The 13,895-nt window shown below is 32.9% G+C and overlaps 1 protein-coding gene across 1 annotated transcript in view; it reads left to right on the plus strand.

Moving 5' to 3' along the window:
* The window catches only part of LOC134718223 (aminopeptidase N-like), a 31,823-nt gene that overhangs the window by 4,101 nt on the left and 13,827 nt on the right, over positions 1 to 13,895 (plus strand). Inside the window, exons 3-7 of the mRNA XM_063580717.1 lie at positions 5,032 to 5,067; positions 7,314 to 7,851; positions 9,645 to 9,800; positions 11,744 to 11,861; positions 12,569 to 12,689. Of these exons, the coding sequence (XP_063436787.1) occupies positions 5,032 to 5,067; positions 7,314 to 7,851; positions 9,645 to 9,800; positions 11,744 to 11,861; positions 12,569 to 12,689 (969 nt within the window). The remainder of the gene's footprint in view (positions 1 to 5,031; positions 5,068 to 7,313; positions 7,852 to 9,644; positions 9,801 to 11,743; positions 11,862 to 12,568; positions 12,690 to 13,895) is intronic.

The raw sequence follows: 13,895 nt of genomic DNA on the forward strand, positions 1-13,895 counted from the left end.
TACTGACTATCAATATCTTATTACTGACTGATTATGTCTTATTACTGACTGTCAATGCATAATTACTGACTGTTAATGTCTTATAACTGACTGTCAATGCCTTATTACTGACTGTCAATGCCTTATTAATAACTATCAATATCTTATTACTGACTGATTATGTCTTATTACTGACTGTCAATGCATAATTACTGACTGTTAATGTCTTATTACTGACTGACAATGCCTTATAATTATTACTGACTGTCAATGTCTTATAACTGACTATCAATGTCTTATAACTGACTGTTAATGTCTTATTACTGACTCTCAAGTTCTTATTACTGACTGTCAATGTCTTATTACTGACTGTCAATGTCTTATTACTGACTGATTATGTCTTATTACTGACTGATTATGTCTTATTACTGACTGTCAATGCTTAATTACCGACTGTCAATGTCTTATTACCGACTGTCAATGTCTTATTACTGACTGCCAATGCCTTATTACTGACTTTTAATGTCTTATAACTGACTGTCAATGTCTTATAACTGACTGTCAATGTCTTATTACTGACTGTCAATGTCTTATTACTGACTTTCAATGCCGTATTACTGACTGTCAATGTCTTATTACTGACTGATTATGTCTTATCACTGACTGTCAATGCAAAATAACTGACTGTTAATGTCCTATTACTGACTGCCAATGCCTTATTTCTGACTGTCAATGCAAAATAACTGACTTGTAATGTCTTGTTACTGACTGTCAAAGTCTTATTACTGACTTTCAATGCCTTATTTCTAACTATTAATGCCTTATTACTAACTATCAATGTCTTATTACTGACTATCAATGTCTTATTACTGACTGTCAATGTCTTATTACTGACTATCAATGTCTTATAACTGACTGTCAATGTCTTATTACTGACTGTCAATGCCTTATTACTGACTATCAATGTCTTATTACTGACTGTCAATGTCTTATTACTGACTATCAATGTCTTATTACTGACTGTCAATGTCTTATTACTGACTGTCAATGCCTTATCACTGACTGTCAATGTCTTATTACTGACTGTCAATGTCTTATTACTGACTGTCAATGCCTTATTACTGACTATCAATGCCTTATTACTGACTTTTAATGTCTTGTAACTGACTGTCAATGTCTTATTACTGACTGTTAATACCTAAATATTACCTGCCAATCTACGATATTATTACTGACTGTCAATATCATATTACTGATTGTCAATGTGAAATGTGTCACTGTCATATTTTAGACTTTCAATGCATTATTCTGACTTAATGGCTTATTACTGACTGTCATATCTTATAACTGACGGTTAATGCCTTATTTCTGACGGTCATTGCCTTGATACTGACTGTCAATGCCTTATAACTGACTTCAATGCGTTAATACTGACTGTTAAGTTCTTATTATTGACGGTGAATGTCTTATTCCTGACAGTCAATTTCTTATAACTGATTGTCAATGCTTTACTACTGACTGTCAATACTTAAATATTGACAGTCAATTCCTCACAACTGACTGTCAATACATTATTGCTTGCTGTCAAAACCTTAACACTGACTGTCAATACTTTAATTCTAACGGTCAATACTTCAAATCTGACTGTCAATGTTTAATTAGAATCCACTATTTTGACTGTCAATGTCTTATTACTGACGGTTAATACCTTATATCTGACTGTTAATTTCTTATAACTGACTGGCATAGCCTTTTTACTGACTGTCAATATCATATTACTGATTGTCAGTGTGTAAATTGTCACTGTCATATTTCTGACTGTCAATGCCTTATTCTGACTAAATGGCTTATTATTGACTGTCAATGTCTTATTACTGACGTTCAATCCCTTATGACTGACGGTGAATGTCTTATTACTGACAATATTTTTTTTTTATTAGTGTCAATGCCTTACTACTGAATGTCAATACCTAAATAGTGACTGTCAATGTCTTATTAGCGACTGTGTCAATTCATTTTTGCTGACTGTCAATTACTTATTACTTACTGTCAAAACCTCACAACTGACTGTCAATACACTGTTTTTTACTGTCAAAACCTTATTACTGACTGTCAATACTTTATTACTAACGATTAATACCTTAAAACTGACTGTCAAGGTCTAATTACAATACCCTATTTCTGACTGTCAATTTCTTATAACTGACTGATAATGCCTTATTTCTGACTGTCAATGTCTTATTACTGACTGATTACTGACTAGTAATGCCTTATTTCTGACTGTCTTTGTTTTATTACTGACCGTTTACTCCTTTTTACTGACTGTCAATGCCTTATTACTGACTGTCAACACCTATTAACTGAATTTTTATATCTTATTACAGACTTTCAATGCCTTATTACTGACTGTCAATATCATATAACTGAAGTCAATGTCTTATTACTGACTGTCAATATCATATAACTGAAGTCAATGTCTTATTACTGACTGTCAATATGATATAACTGACTGTCAATGTGTATTTCTGACTCAATGGCTTATTTCTGACTGTCAATTCCTTATGAGTAACGGTGAATGTCTTATTACTGACAGTCAATTTCTTATTACTGACTGTCAATTCATCACAACTGACTGTCAATACATTATTACTTATTGTCAATACCTTATAACTGACTGGCAATGTCTAAATATAAAACCCTATTTCTGACTTTCAATGTCTTATTACTGACTGTAAATGCCTTATTACTGACTGTCAATGTCTTATTACGGACTGTTAATGCCTTATTTATGACTGTCAATGTCTTATTACTGACTGTTAATGCCTCATTACTGACAGTCAATGTCTTATTACAGTAGGCAAATGTCTTATTACTGGCTGTTAAAGCTTTTTACTGACTGTTAATGCCTTATTACTTACTGGTAATGCCTTGTTACTGACTGTCAATGTCTTATAACTGGCTGTCAAAGCTTTATTTCTGACTGTTAATGCCTTATTACTGACTGTCAATGCCTTATTACTGACGGTCAATGTCTTACTCCTGGCGGTCAATGTCGTTTTACTGGCAGTCAATGTTGTATAACTGGCTATAAATGTCTTATTACTGTCGGTGATTGTCTTATTACTGGCTATCAATGTCTTATTACTGATTGTTTATGTCTTGTTACTGGCAAGCAATGTGTTATTACTAGCTGTCAAAGCTTTATAACTTACTGTCAATAGCTTATTACTGACTTTTTATACCTTTTTACTGACTATCAATGTCTTATTACTGACTGTAAATGCCTTATTTCTGACTGTAAATTCCTTAATACTGACTGCCATTGTCTTATTACTGATTGACTATCATAATTATTGTTTTATTACTGATTATTTATGCCTTAAAGTTGACTGTCAACATGGTCAATGTCTTATTTATGAATGTCAATGTCTTATATTACTAACGGTCAATGTATTATTACTGATTGTCAATGTGCTATTTGTCACTGTCATATTTTTGACTGTCAATGTCTTATTGCTGACGGTAAATGCCTTATTACTGACTGTCATGGTCTTATTACTGATATTCAATGTCTTATTACTGACTGTCAATGTCTTTTTACTGAGTGTCAATGCCTAATTACTGATTGTCAATACTTAAGTGTGGAATTTGTCACTGTCTTATTTGTGAATGTCAATGTCTTATTACTATCAGTCAATGTTTTATAACTGATTGTCAATTTGTAATTAGTAACTGTCATATTTTTGACTGTAAATGCCTTATTTCTGACTGCCAATAACTTTTTCCTGTCTGTCAATGCCTTATTACTGACTATCAATGTCGTATTACTGACTGTCAATGTTTTATTACCGACTGTTAATGTCTTATTACTGACTGTCAATGCCTTATTACTGACTGTCAATGCCTTATTACTGACTATCAATGTCTTATTACTGACTATCAATGTCTTATAACTGACTATCAATGTCTCATTACTGACTGTCAATGCCTTTTTACTGACTGTCAATGCCTTATTACTGACTGTCAATGCCGTATTACTGACTGTCAATGCCTTATTACTGACTATCAATGTCTTATTACTGACTATCAATGTCTCATTACTGACTGTCAATGCCTTTTTACTGACTGTCAATGCCTTATTACTGACTGTCAATATCATATAACTGAAGTCAATGTCTTATTACTGACTGTCAATGTCTTATTACTGACTATCAATGTCTTATTACTGACTGTCAATGCCTTATTACTGACTATCAATGTCTTATTACTGACTATCAATGCCTTATTACTGACTATCAATGTCTTATTACTGACTATCAATGTCTTATTACTGACTATCAATGTCTTATTACTGGCTGTCAATGTCTTATTACTGACTGTCAATGCCTTATTACTGACTGTCAATGCCTTATTACTGACTATCAATGTCTTATTACTGACTATCAATGTCTTATTACTGACTATCAATGTCTCATTACTGACTGTCAATGCCTTTTTACTGACTGTCAATGCCTTATTACTGACTGTCAATGCCGTATTACTGACTGTCAATGCCTTATTACTTACTATCAATGTCTTATTACTGACTATCAATGTCTTATTACTGACTATCAATGTCTCATTACTGACTGTCAATGCCTTTTTACTGACTGTCAATGTCTTATTACTGACTATCAATGTCTTATTACTGACTATCAATGCCTTATTACTGACTATCAATGTCTTATTCCTGACTATCAATGTCTTATTATTGACTATCAATGCCTTATTACTGACTGTCAATGTCTTATTACTGACTGTCAATGTCTTATTACTGACTGTCAATGCCTTATTACTGACTATCAATGTCTTATTACTGACTATCAATGTCTTATTACTGACTATCAATGTCTTATTACTGACTGTCAATGCCTTATTACTGACTATCAATGTCTTATTACTGACTATCAATGCCTTATTACTGACTATCAATGTCTTATTACTGACTATCAATGTCTTATTACTGACTATCAATGTAGTATAACTGACTGTCATTGTCTTATTTTATATCAGGAATATCTTCTTGGAGCCATTCAAAACGATACAGAGGTAAGTATGGTAAAGGATCGCAATAATTTTTTTTTTTACTATAGCGAAATATGAGACGGAAAAATGGCATCCGTCAAATTATTACAGTTCCCGTGAAGAATGATATAGATCAACTAATGAGATATGACGAAAGAGTTATAATACGGGCACATAATTGAAAGCGGCCCAAACTAAGCATGCTCAGGTGAAGGAGACTCTTACAATCATGGTTTTGTTCCCGTAAAATTCTATGATTAAATTGTGTATTTTAGTACTTGGATGCCATCCATCAATATATATTTGTTGTTTTTTTAGCTATTTCATTCTTTGATTTATTTATTTTATTACTTGATTTGCGGTATTTGCTTACTTTTACTAGCTCACCTGGCCTTTCTCATCACTTGGCGTCCATCGTCGTCGTCGTCGTCGTCTGTCGTCGTTAACAATTTTTCAAACATCTTCTCCTCTGAAACTACTGAATGGATTTGAATGAAACTTAGCATGATTGTTTTTTAGTATATTCTGCACAAAGTGTGTGCTTCAATTTTTTATCCGTCAAAAACATGGCCGCCGTTACTTAAAATAGGGTAAAATGCAGTTTTGGCTTATATCTCAAAAACGAAAGCATTTAGAGCAAATCTGACATGGGGTAAAAATGTTCATTAGGTCAAGATCTATCAGCCCTGAAATTTTCAGATGAATCAAACAAACCATTGATGGGTTGCTGCCACTTAATTGGTTATTTTAAGGACATTTTGCAGTTTTTGGTCATTATCTTGAATTTTATTATAGATAAAGATAAACTGTAAACAGCAAAAATGATCAGCAAAGTAAGATCTACAAATAAGTTGATATGACCAAAATTGTCAATTGACCCCTTAAGGGGTTATTGTCCTTTAATGACAATTTTTCACAATTTGTTCATCATATTTGCTAAGTTTAAAAAATCTTCTCCTCTGAAACTACTGAATGGATTTGAATGAAACTTAGCATGATTGTTCCTTAGTATATCCTGCACAAAGTATGGGCTTCAATTTTTGATCCGTCAAAAAACATGGCCGCCGTTACTTAAAATAGAACATAGGGGTCAAATGCAGTTTTTGGCTTATATCTCAAAAACGAAAGCATTTAGAGCAAATCTGACATGGGGAAAAATGTTTATTTGGTCAAGTTCATCATATTATTATAGATTAAAGATAAACTGTAAACAGCAAAAATGATCAGCAAAGTAAGATCTACAAATAAGTTAATATGACCAAAATTGTCAATTAACCCCTTAAGGGGTTATTGTCCTTTTATGACAATTTTCACAATTTGTTCATCATATTTGCTATCTTTAAAAAATCTTCTCCTCGTAAACTACTCAACCAAATTCAACCAAACTTCAACTGAATGATCAGTAGGGTGTATAAAATAAAGTTTGTGCTTTATTTTTTATTTTGTCAAAAAACATGGCCGTCATGGATAAAAATAGAACACAGGGTAAAATGCAGTTTTTGGCTTATATCTCAAAAACTCCAGCATTTAGAGCAAATAAAACAAGATGTTAAAGTATTTATTAGGTCAAGGTCTACCTGTCCTGAATACAGATACAGATACAGATAAACTGTTTATAGCAAAAATGTTAAGCAAAGTAAGATCTACAAATAAGTCAATTTGACCAAAATTGTCAATAGGAGTTATTGTCCTTTAAAGACTTTTTTCACAATTTGTTCATCATGTTGACTTTCTTTAAAAAATCTTCTCCTTTGAAACTGCTCTATCAATTTCAGCCAAACTTAGGCTAAATTAGTTTCAGAGTATCTAGTATAAATTTTATATTTCATTTCCTTGTATGTCAAGAAACATAGCTCCTATGGCTAAAATAGAACATAGGAGAAAATTATTATTTTGCTTTTAAAGAAAAAAGGACGATTCAAAGAACATTTAAATAAATTGAAAAGCCAAAATTATCATTGATGAGAGATTTAACCAAAAAAATTCAGGTGAGCGATTCAGGCTCTTGAGAGCCTCTTGTTACTACGTACGATGTATTGTGTGTGTTTACAGATATAAAAAAAGATGTTGCATGATGGCCAATGAGAATTTTTTCTTCACAAGAGACAAAATGATTCCGAAGTTGGTTGGCACAAATTAGAGGGAAAATGACAAAACGACAAACAAACCCAAACAACAATTTAAATGCTTTCATCATTTCATCAATTTCATCAATTTCAAATAATAAACGTATGTGCATATAATATCGATAAGCATATAATTACTTTCAGGTACCAAAACGACACAATACTATAGGTACAGACAAAGGGAGCCTATTCTGCCTTCATCTACACAGCACTATAGGTACGGACCGGGGAAACCTACCCTGCCCCCGTCTACAACAACTCCGACTGTAAGTACAACGCCACCTGGTGGGGGAGATGTTCGTTTGCCGCTCAATTTGTATCCATTCTTATATGACCTTGAGATACAACCTTTTATATATGAAACAAATTCATCAGATTTCTATTTCATTGGAAAAGTTAGGATTGACATGGAATGCAGAAGATCAACAAATGAAATAGTTCTGCACAGTAATAAGCTTAACATTACGACAAGTTCTGTGACAATAACACCAATGTCACCTGGACAAAGTACAATTATTCCTACAATAGAATTTGACACTGTCAATCAGTTCCTGATTTTGAAATCAACTACGTCATTGGTGGCTGGATCGAATTATTCTGTTTACATTGAGTTTAATGGTCCTATACTCTCTAACCTTGCTGGGTTATATCAAAGTTCATACCAACGTGGAAATGATACAATGTAAGTAAACAGTATACACATATTTCATTATCTTATTTTCTATACGTGTCTAGAAATACGATTGGTTAAAAGCAACCGCGTGGAGACCGAGTATATTCAATATTAGGTTAGTAGGCGTGGCTTATTTCAACGTGGAAATAAAACAATTTAAGTAATCGATTTTAACTGTATACACATATATTATTGTATACCCTTCTAATATGTTTCTTCTCTTATAATTAGTTATAAAAAGTACAAGGATTAAAATCAAATACGTCAGACGCGCGTTTCGTTTACATACGGCTCATCAGTGACGCTCAGATCAAAAAAGTTATAAAGCCAAAAGATCTAGAGTACGAAGTTGAACAGCATTGAGGACCCAACATATAAATATATGTTATAAAAGAGGGGCAAACGATACTAGAAGGACAGTCAATCTCATAAATAAAAAAAAAAACTGACAACGACATGGCTAAAAATAGAAAAAAAGCAAACAGACAAATAAAAGTACACATGACACATAGAAAAGAAGTCAGTAATAAGACTTAGCAACGCGAACCACATTAAAAACTATAATTTATGATGGCATAATACTAGACTCCTAACAGAAGGGGTTATGCGTGATTTTCATATGATGAAGATATAATCGTTCAGTTAGTTTAATTAAAGGCTCGTATATCATTAACTGATACTAATCCTTTATTTATTTATGTTAGCCGTTGTCGTTGTCTATTTTGTTTAGTTTCGTCTGTTAACTATTCTAATATCTGACTTGGACTTCTTTCAATCGGAGTTTCACTGTTATACTTGAGAGGTTTAGTCCACCATTTTCTACATACGAAACTGCATGTATTAAGTCAGGAATATGACAATTGTTATCCATTCTTTCAAATGATGTGTTTGAGCTGATTAATTCCTTATTTGATTTGGGTCTCTCCGTTTTCATTTTTTCTTCAGTGTTCAGTATTTTTCTGATTTTTCTTTTTAGTCGTGTGATTGTTTATTCCACATTGGCTAGAATTATAGAGAAGGGTTGATATCTCACAAAACATGATAATTGTTTTGTTCATGGGAACCAATAAAAATGATGATTTTGTGAATATAATGGAACTTGATGCGACTGTTATACTGCTGGTGGACGTTTCGTCCCTGAGGGTATCACCAGCCCAGTAGTCAGCACTTCGGTGTTGACATGAATATCAATTACATGGTCATTTTTATAAATTTTCTGTTTTCAAAAACCTTGAATTTTTCGAAAAACTAAGGATTTTCTTACCCCAGGAGTAGATTACCTTAGCCGTATTTGGCACAACTTTTTTGGAATTTTGGATCCTCAATGCTCTTCAACTTCGTATTTATTTGGCTTTTTAACAATTTTGATCTGAGCGTCACTGATGAGTCTTATGTAGACGAAACGCGCGTCTGGCGTATTAAATTATAATCCTGGTACTTTTGATAACTATTATACATATGAGAAGGAAAGGTAGCTATAAAACCAGGTTGAATCCACAATTTACCAATTCAGAAAAATACCGTACTAAGTCAAAAAAATGAATGTAAATTTCACTTGATGTGTATGACGTAAACCAATAAAAATGATATATATGTTTTCAATGTAATGGAATTTGACGTAACTGTCATACATGTAAGAGGTAAGGCTAGCTATTAAATCAGGTTTTATCCACAATTTTCCGAATCAGAAAATTACCGTACAAAGTCAAGTAATTTTCAATTGATGTGTGCTGTGGACCAATAAAAAGTTTTTTTACTTGCATTGTCAATAATTATACATTTCGTCATTATGTATTGAACAGATATATTGCCACAACACAGATGCAACCATCAGATGCTAGAAGAGTCTTGCCGTGTTTCGATGAACCAGCTATTAAAGCAAGATTTCGTGTGACTGTGATCAGAAAACAACATCTTATTTCCTTGTTCAATACGAACCAAATCGGATCCACTGACTTGTAAGATTTGATTTTCTGTATATCTTTAAAATAATAAATCCAATCAAACAATAGCAGCACAACATCATTTGGATATAGAAAATGTCAAGACAAATATGTCACGTGATACATCTCAACGATATACATTTATCAATGTACCTCAGATTTTGGTGGGGTTTGTGTTGCTAAGTCATTTAGTGTCGTTATGCATGGAATGTCTTGTTGAAAATGTATCCTTATTCTCGTTTTTATTTTGTTTTCAAATGACTCATTTTGAAATTCTTATGTATCTCCCGCCATTTTTATTTGATAAAAAATATCATAATCTTTATCGAATGGAAAATTTATTTTTGACATCCGTAAGCTTTTCCGACAGAACAATTCGATATTTAGAGACTAGTAAATGCCATCGATCATCATTGTATCATCTATTTCCTTAAATGTACCAGAAGGAATATATATGTATATGTTTAATGTATACAAGTCCGCTGCAACTGAACTTTTATGAAACTTCAATTCATGATGCGAGAAGGAAAATCAGATAGGTAATTTTTGAATGTATTTGAGAGTTCGAGTGGCTCAGCCATTAATATGCTATACATGTATTATCTTTTGCATATTTTTGTTAATCTTTCCGTTTGTTTTCTTGTGAGTTTTAATATCCCCTTGGTATCCTCTGCATCTCTTCAGTATATATGGTTTAATCTTCTATCCCTTTATTTAATTCCTCCTCTGTATGTTTTTGTTTCAATATCTCTTCGTATCTTCTGTTCTCTTTGACATTTGTTTAAATATCTCTTCGTATCTTCCGTTCATTTTGGTATTTGTTTTAATATCTCTTCGTATCTTCCGTTCTCTTTGATATTTGTTTCAATATCTCTTCGTATCTTCCGATCTCATTGAGATTTGTTTCAAAACCTCTTCGTATCTTCCGTTCTCTTTGATATTTGTTTCAAAATCTCTTCGTATCTTCCGATCTCTATGACATTTGTTTCAATATCTCTTCGTATCTTCCGTTCTCTTGGATATCTGTTTCAATATTTCTTCGTATCTTCCGATCTCTATGACATTTGTTTCAATATCTCTTCTTATCTTCCGTTCTCTTTGATATTTGTTTCAATATCTCTTCGTATCTTCCGATCTCATTGACATTTGTTTCAATATCTCTTCGTCTCTTCCGTTCTCTTTGATATTTGTTTCAATATCTCTTCGTATCTTCCGATCTTTATGACATTTGTTTCAATATCTCTTCGTATCTTCCGTTCTCTTTGATATTTGTTTCAATATCTCTTTGTATCTTCCGATCTCATTGACATTTGTTTCAATATCTCTTCGTATCTTCCGTTCTCTTTAATATTTTGTTTGAATATTCCTTTGAAATCATCCGCTGTTAGTTTTTGTATCAATATCATATTACTTGTTGTCCTCAACTTCTCTTTAGTTCTTGTTTGAATATCGCTTTGTTATCCGGGTTACAAACTTATACTGAGGGAACATATATTCGCATTTTTTTTAGCAAAAATAAATAACTTGCGAAAATTAGTTGGTACACAGTATATTAAAAGAAACAAGTTAAAATATTATTATGAAGATACCATTTTTATGTTACCGAATTTTGACTTCGGGTTTTATATTTTTTAAATAGGTTACCTTCTATGTGGTAGGACATCATGATATTCTATCAATCAAAAGAAGTCCAATCAAATACTTGTTATAGAACCGATGCAAATTAGGGGTAATGTTCGCTGTTTTCCGATGATTTTGTCAAGTATAAAACGCATTAAACATATAACTTTCCCTCAAAATTGTACCGATTAGAATCTAAAAATTCACTAATTGAAATTACTTTTCCTTTACCTATTACCGGGTTGACCTACTACGGGTAACCTGTCGAAAGGTTATAAATTCCGAAGTCAAAAGTCGGAAGTTTTAAAATGGACTATTCCGCTCTGTTTTTATTTAAGAGCTAACGACTGGATAGCGGATCGTTACGCAGATACACCATTGATGTCAACGTACTTATTAGCTTTGGTTGTTTGTGATTTCACATTCATAGAAGAAAGAACTGCCAATAATATATTAGTAAGTAATAAAGTAAAAGGGCTATAACTATTTCGTGTTTTCGTTTGTTAATACAAAAATAGTGAAATAAAAAATCCTACACTCAGAGGAAAATTCAAAACGGAAAGTCCCTAACATAATGGCAACATCAAAGGCTTAAGCACATCAAACGAATGGATAACGACATGTCGTATTCCTCACTTGGTACAGGGATTATTTAAAGTAGAAAGTAACGAATTAACCCTAGTTTTATTGCTCTGACTTAAATGATAGTCGCATTACATTCCAATATATTGACAATGATGTGAGGACAAAACAAACAGTAATCATACATACAAATGTCAAAAATAGGACTACAGCCCTAAACATTGTGTTATAATGAGACAAATTATCGACGTCTGCTAGTGGTCTTTCTTGAATAGTTTCTAAGTGTTCTATCTACACTTCAGAAAAAAAACAGATGTCAATCCCGGTGTTTTGGTTCTAAATCAGTTCATGTTGTTAAGACTATATATCGACTTTCGTTTAAAACGCAGTCCTAAGTTTTGTTCCTTTCGAATAGTTCCTTATTTTGCCTGTACGATTAGTAATACTCGGAAGCATGTAGTTATTAGCATGTTTTTCGTGGTTGATAGATGTCTCACTGTCATACAAGCATACACATATCTATCTTATTTGTAAATAACACACACGTACGAAGCATTAAATCTGATTTTCTTTTTTATCAGTACAAAGCGTGGGCTCGTCCAGAAGCTATCAATCAAACAACATATGCTTTAGACGTTGGAGTCAGAATTTTGACTTTCTTTGAGGAGTACTTTGCTACATCATTTCCGCTTCCGAAACAAGGTAAGAGTTATAGGTATAAAATCAATTTTACTTCCCTACAAATGTAAGAGTATATACAAATAAGTTTCCTTTTATAAAAGTTATATACAAAAGAACCAACTTCCGCTTTCACAACATGGTACGTATACGACTAAGTTTCCGCGTTCGAAGCAAAGTAAAAGGTGAACGATTGTAAACGAATTCATTTCCGTTTTCTAAATAAGGTAATAAATATTTGTATACGAATCCATTTTCGCTTTCACAACATAATTAACATACATGTACTATTTTCTTCTTCGCTTTCTTAATAAGGTAAGTTGCATAATATGTATATCCGTTAATCCTAATTACCATCCATACAACAATAAAATAATAAAACCTTGTACATATTTAGTCTCGGGGGTCCACTTCCTATATACAAGGTGATAGGATGTGCCGCTGGAATAGGTCACCTTTCAAACTAAACAATATGTGAATAGGTTGGGAACACTATCCAAAATATATGATTAGGTTAACTAAATTCCATAACTTCATTTAAGTACTCCTCCCTCTTCCCTTCCATTCAAAGCCCGAACATTCAGTTCTAGCTAGCCATAAAACCAGGTTCAGCCTATCATTTGGTCTTAACATGTCATGTACCGAATCAGATTTATGGGGTTGTTGTTAAAAAGTCCGTTTCGATGTACAACATGATAGATATAGGAAGATGTGGTGTGAGTGCCAATAAGACAACTCTCCATCCAAATAACAATTTAAAAAGTAAACCATTATAGGTTAAAGTACGGCCTTCAACACGGAGCCTTGGCTCACACCGAACAACAAGCTATAATGGGCCCCAAAATTACTAGTGTAAAACCATTCAAACGGGAAAACCAACGGTCTAATCTATATAAACAAATCGAGTAACGAGAAACACGTATATATTACATAAACAAACGACAACTACTGTACATCAGATTTCTGACTTAGGACAGGTGCAAACATTTGCAGCGGGATTAAACGTTTTAATGGATCCAAACCTTCTCCCTTTTTCTGCAACATGATGCATGCTAACAATTGTTTTGTGGCGATTCTGTGTTTTGTTTGTTCCGTTGTGTTTCTCCTGTGGTTGTTGTTTTACTCTCTGGTTTGTTCTTCTTTTGCAAATCTATTTGTGACTTTTTTCTCTCGTAGATTTTATTTCTCGTAAACATTAACCCTAGACAATAGCGTCTGGATTTAGTACAC

The sequence above is a fragment of the Mytilus trossulus genome, chromosome 5, assembly GCF_036588685.1.
Source record: "Mytilus trossulus isolate FHL-02 chromosome 5, PNRI_Mtr1.1.1.hap1, whole genome shotgun sequence".
In the NCBI taxonomy this organism is placed as follows: domain Eukaryota; kingdom Metazoa; phylum Mollusca; class Bivalvia; order Mytilida; family Mytilidae; genus Mytilus; species Mytilus trossulus.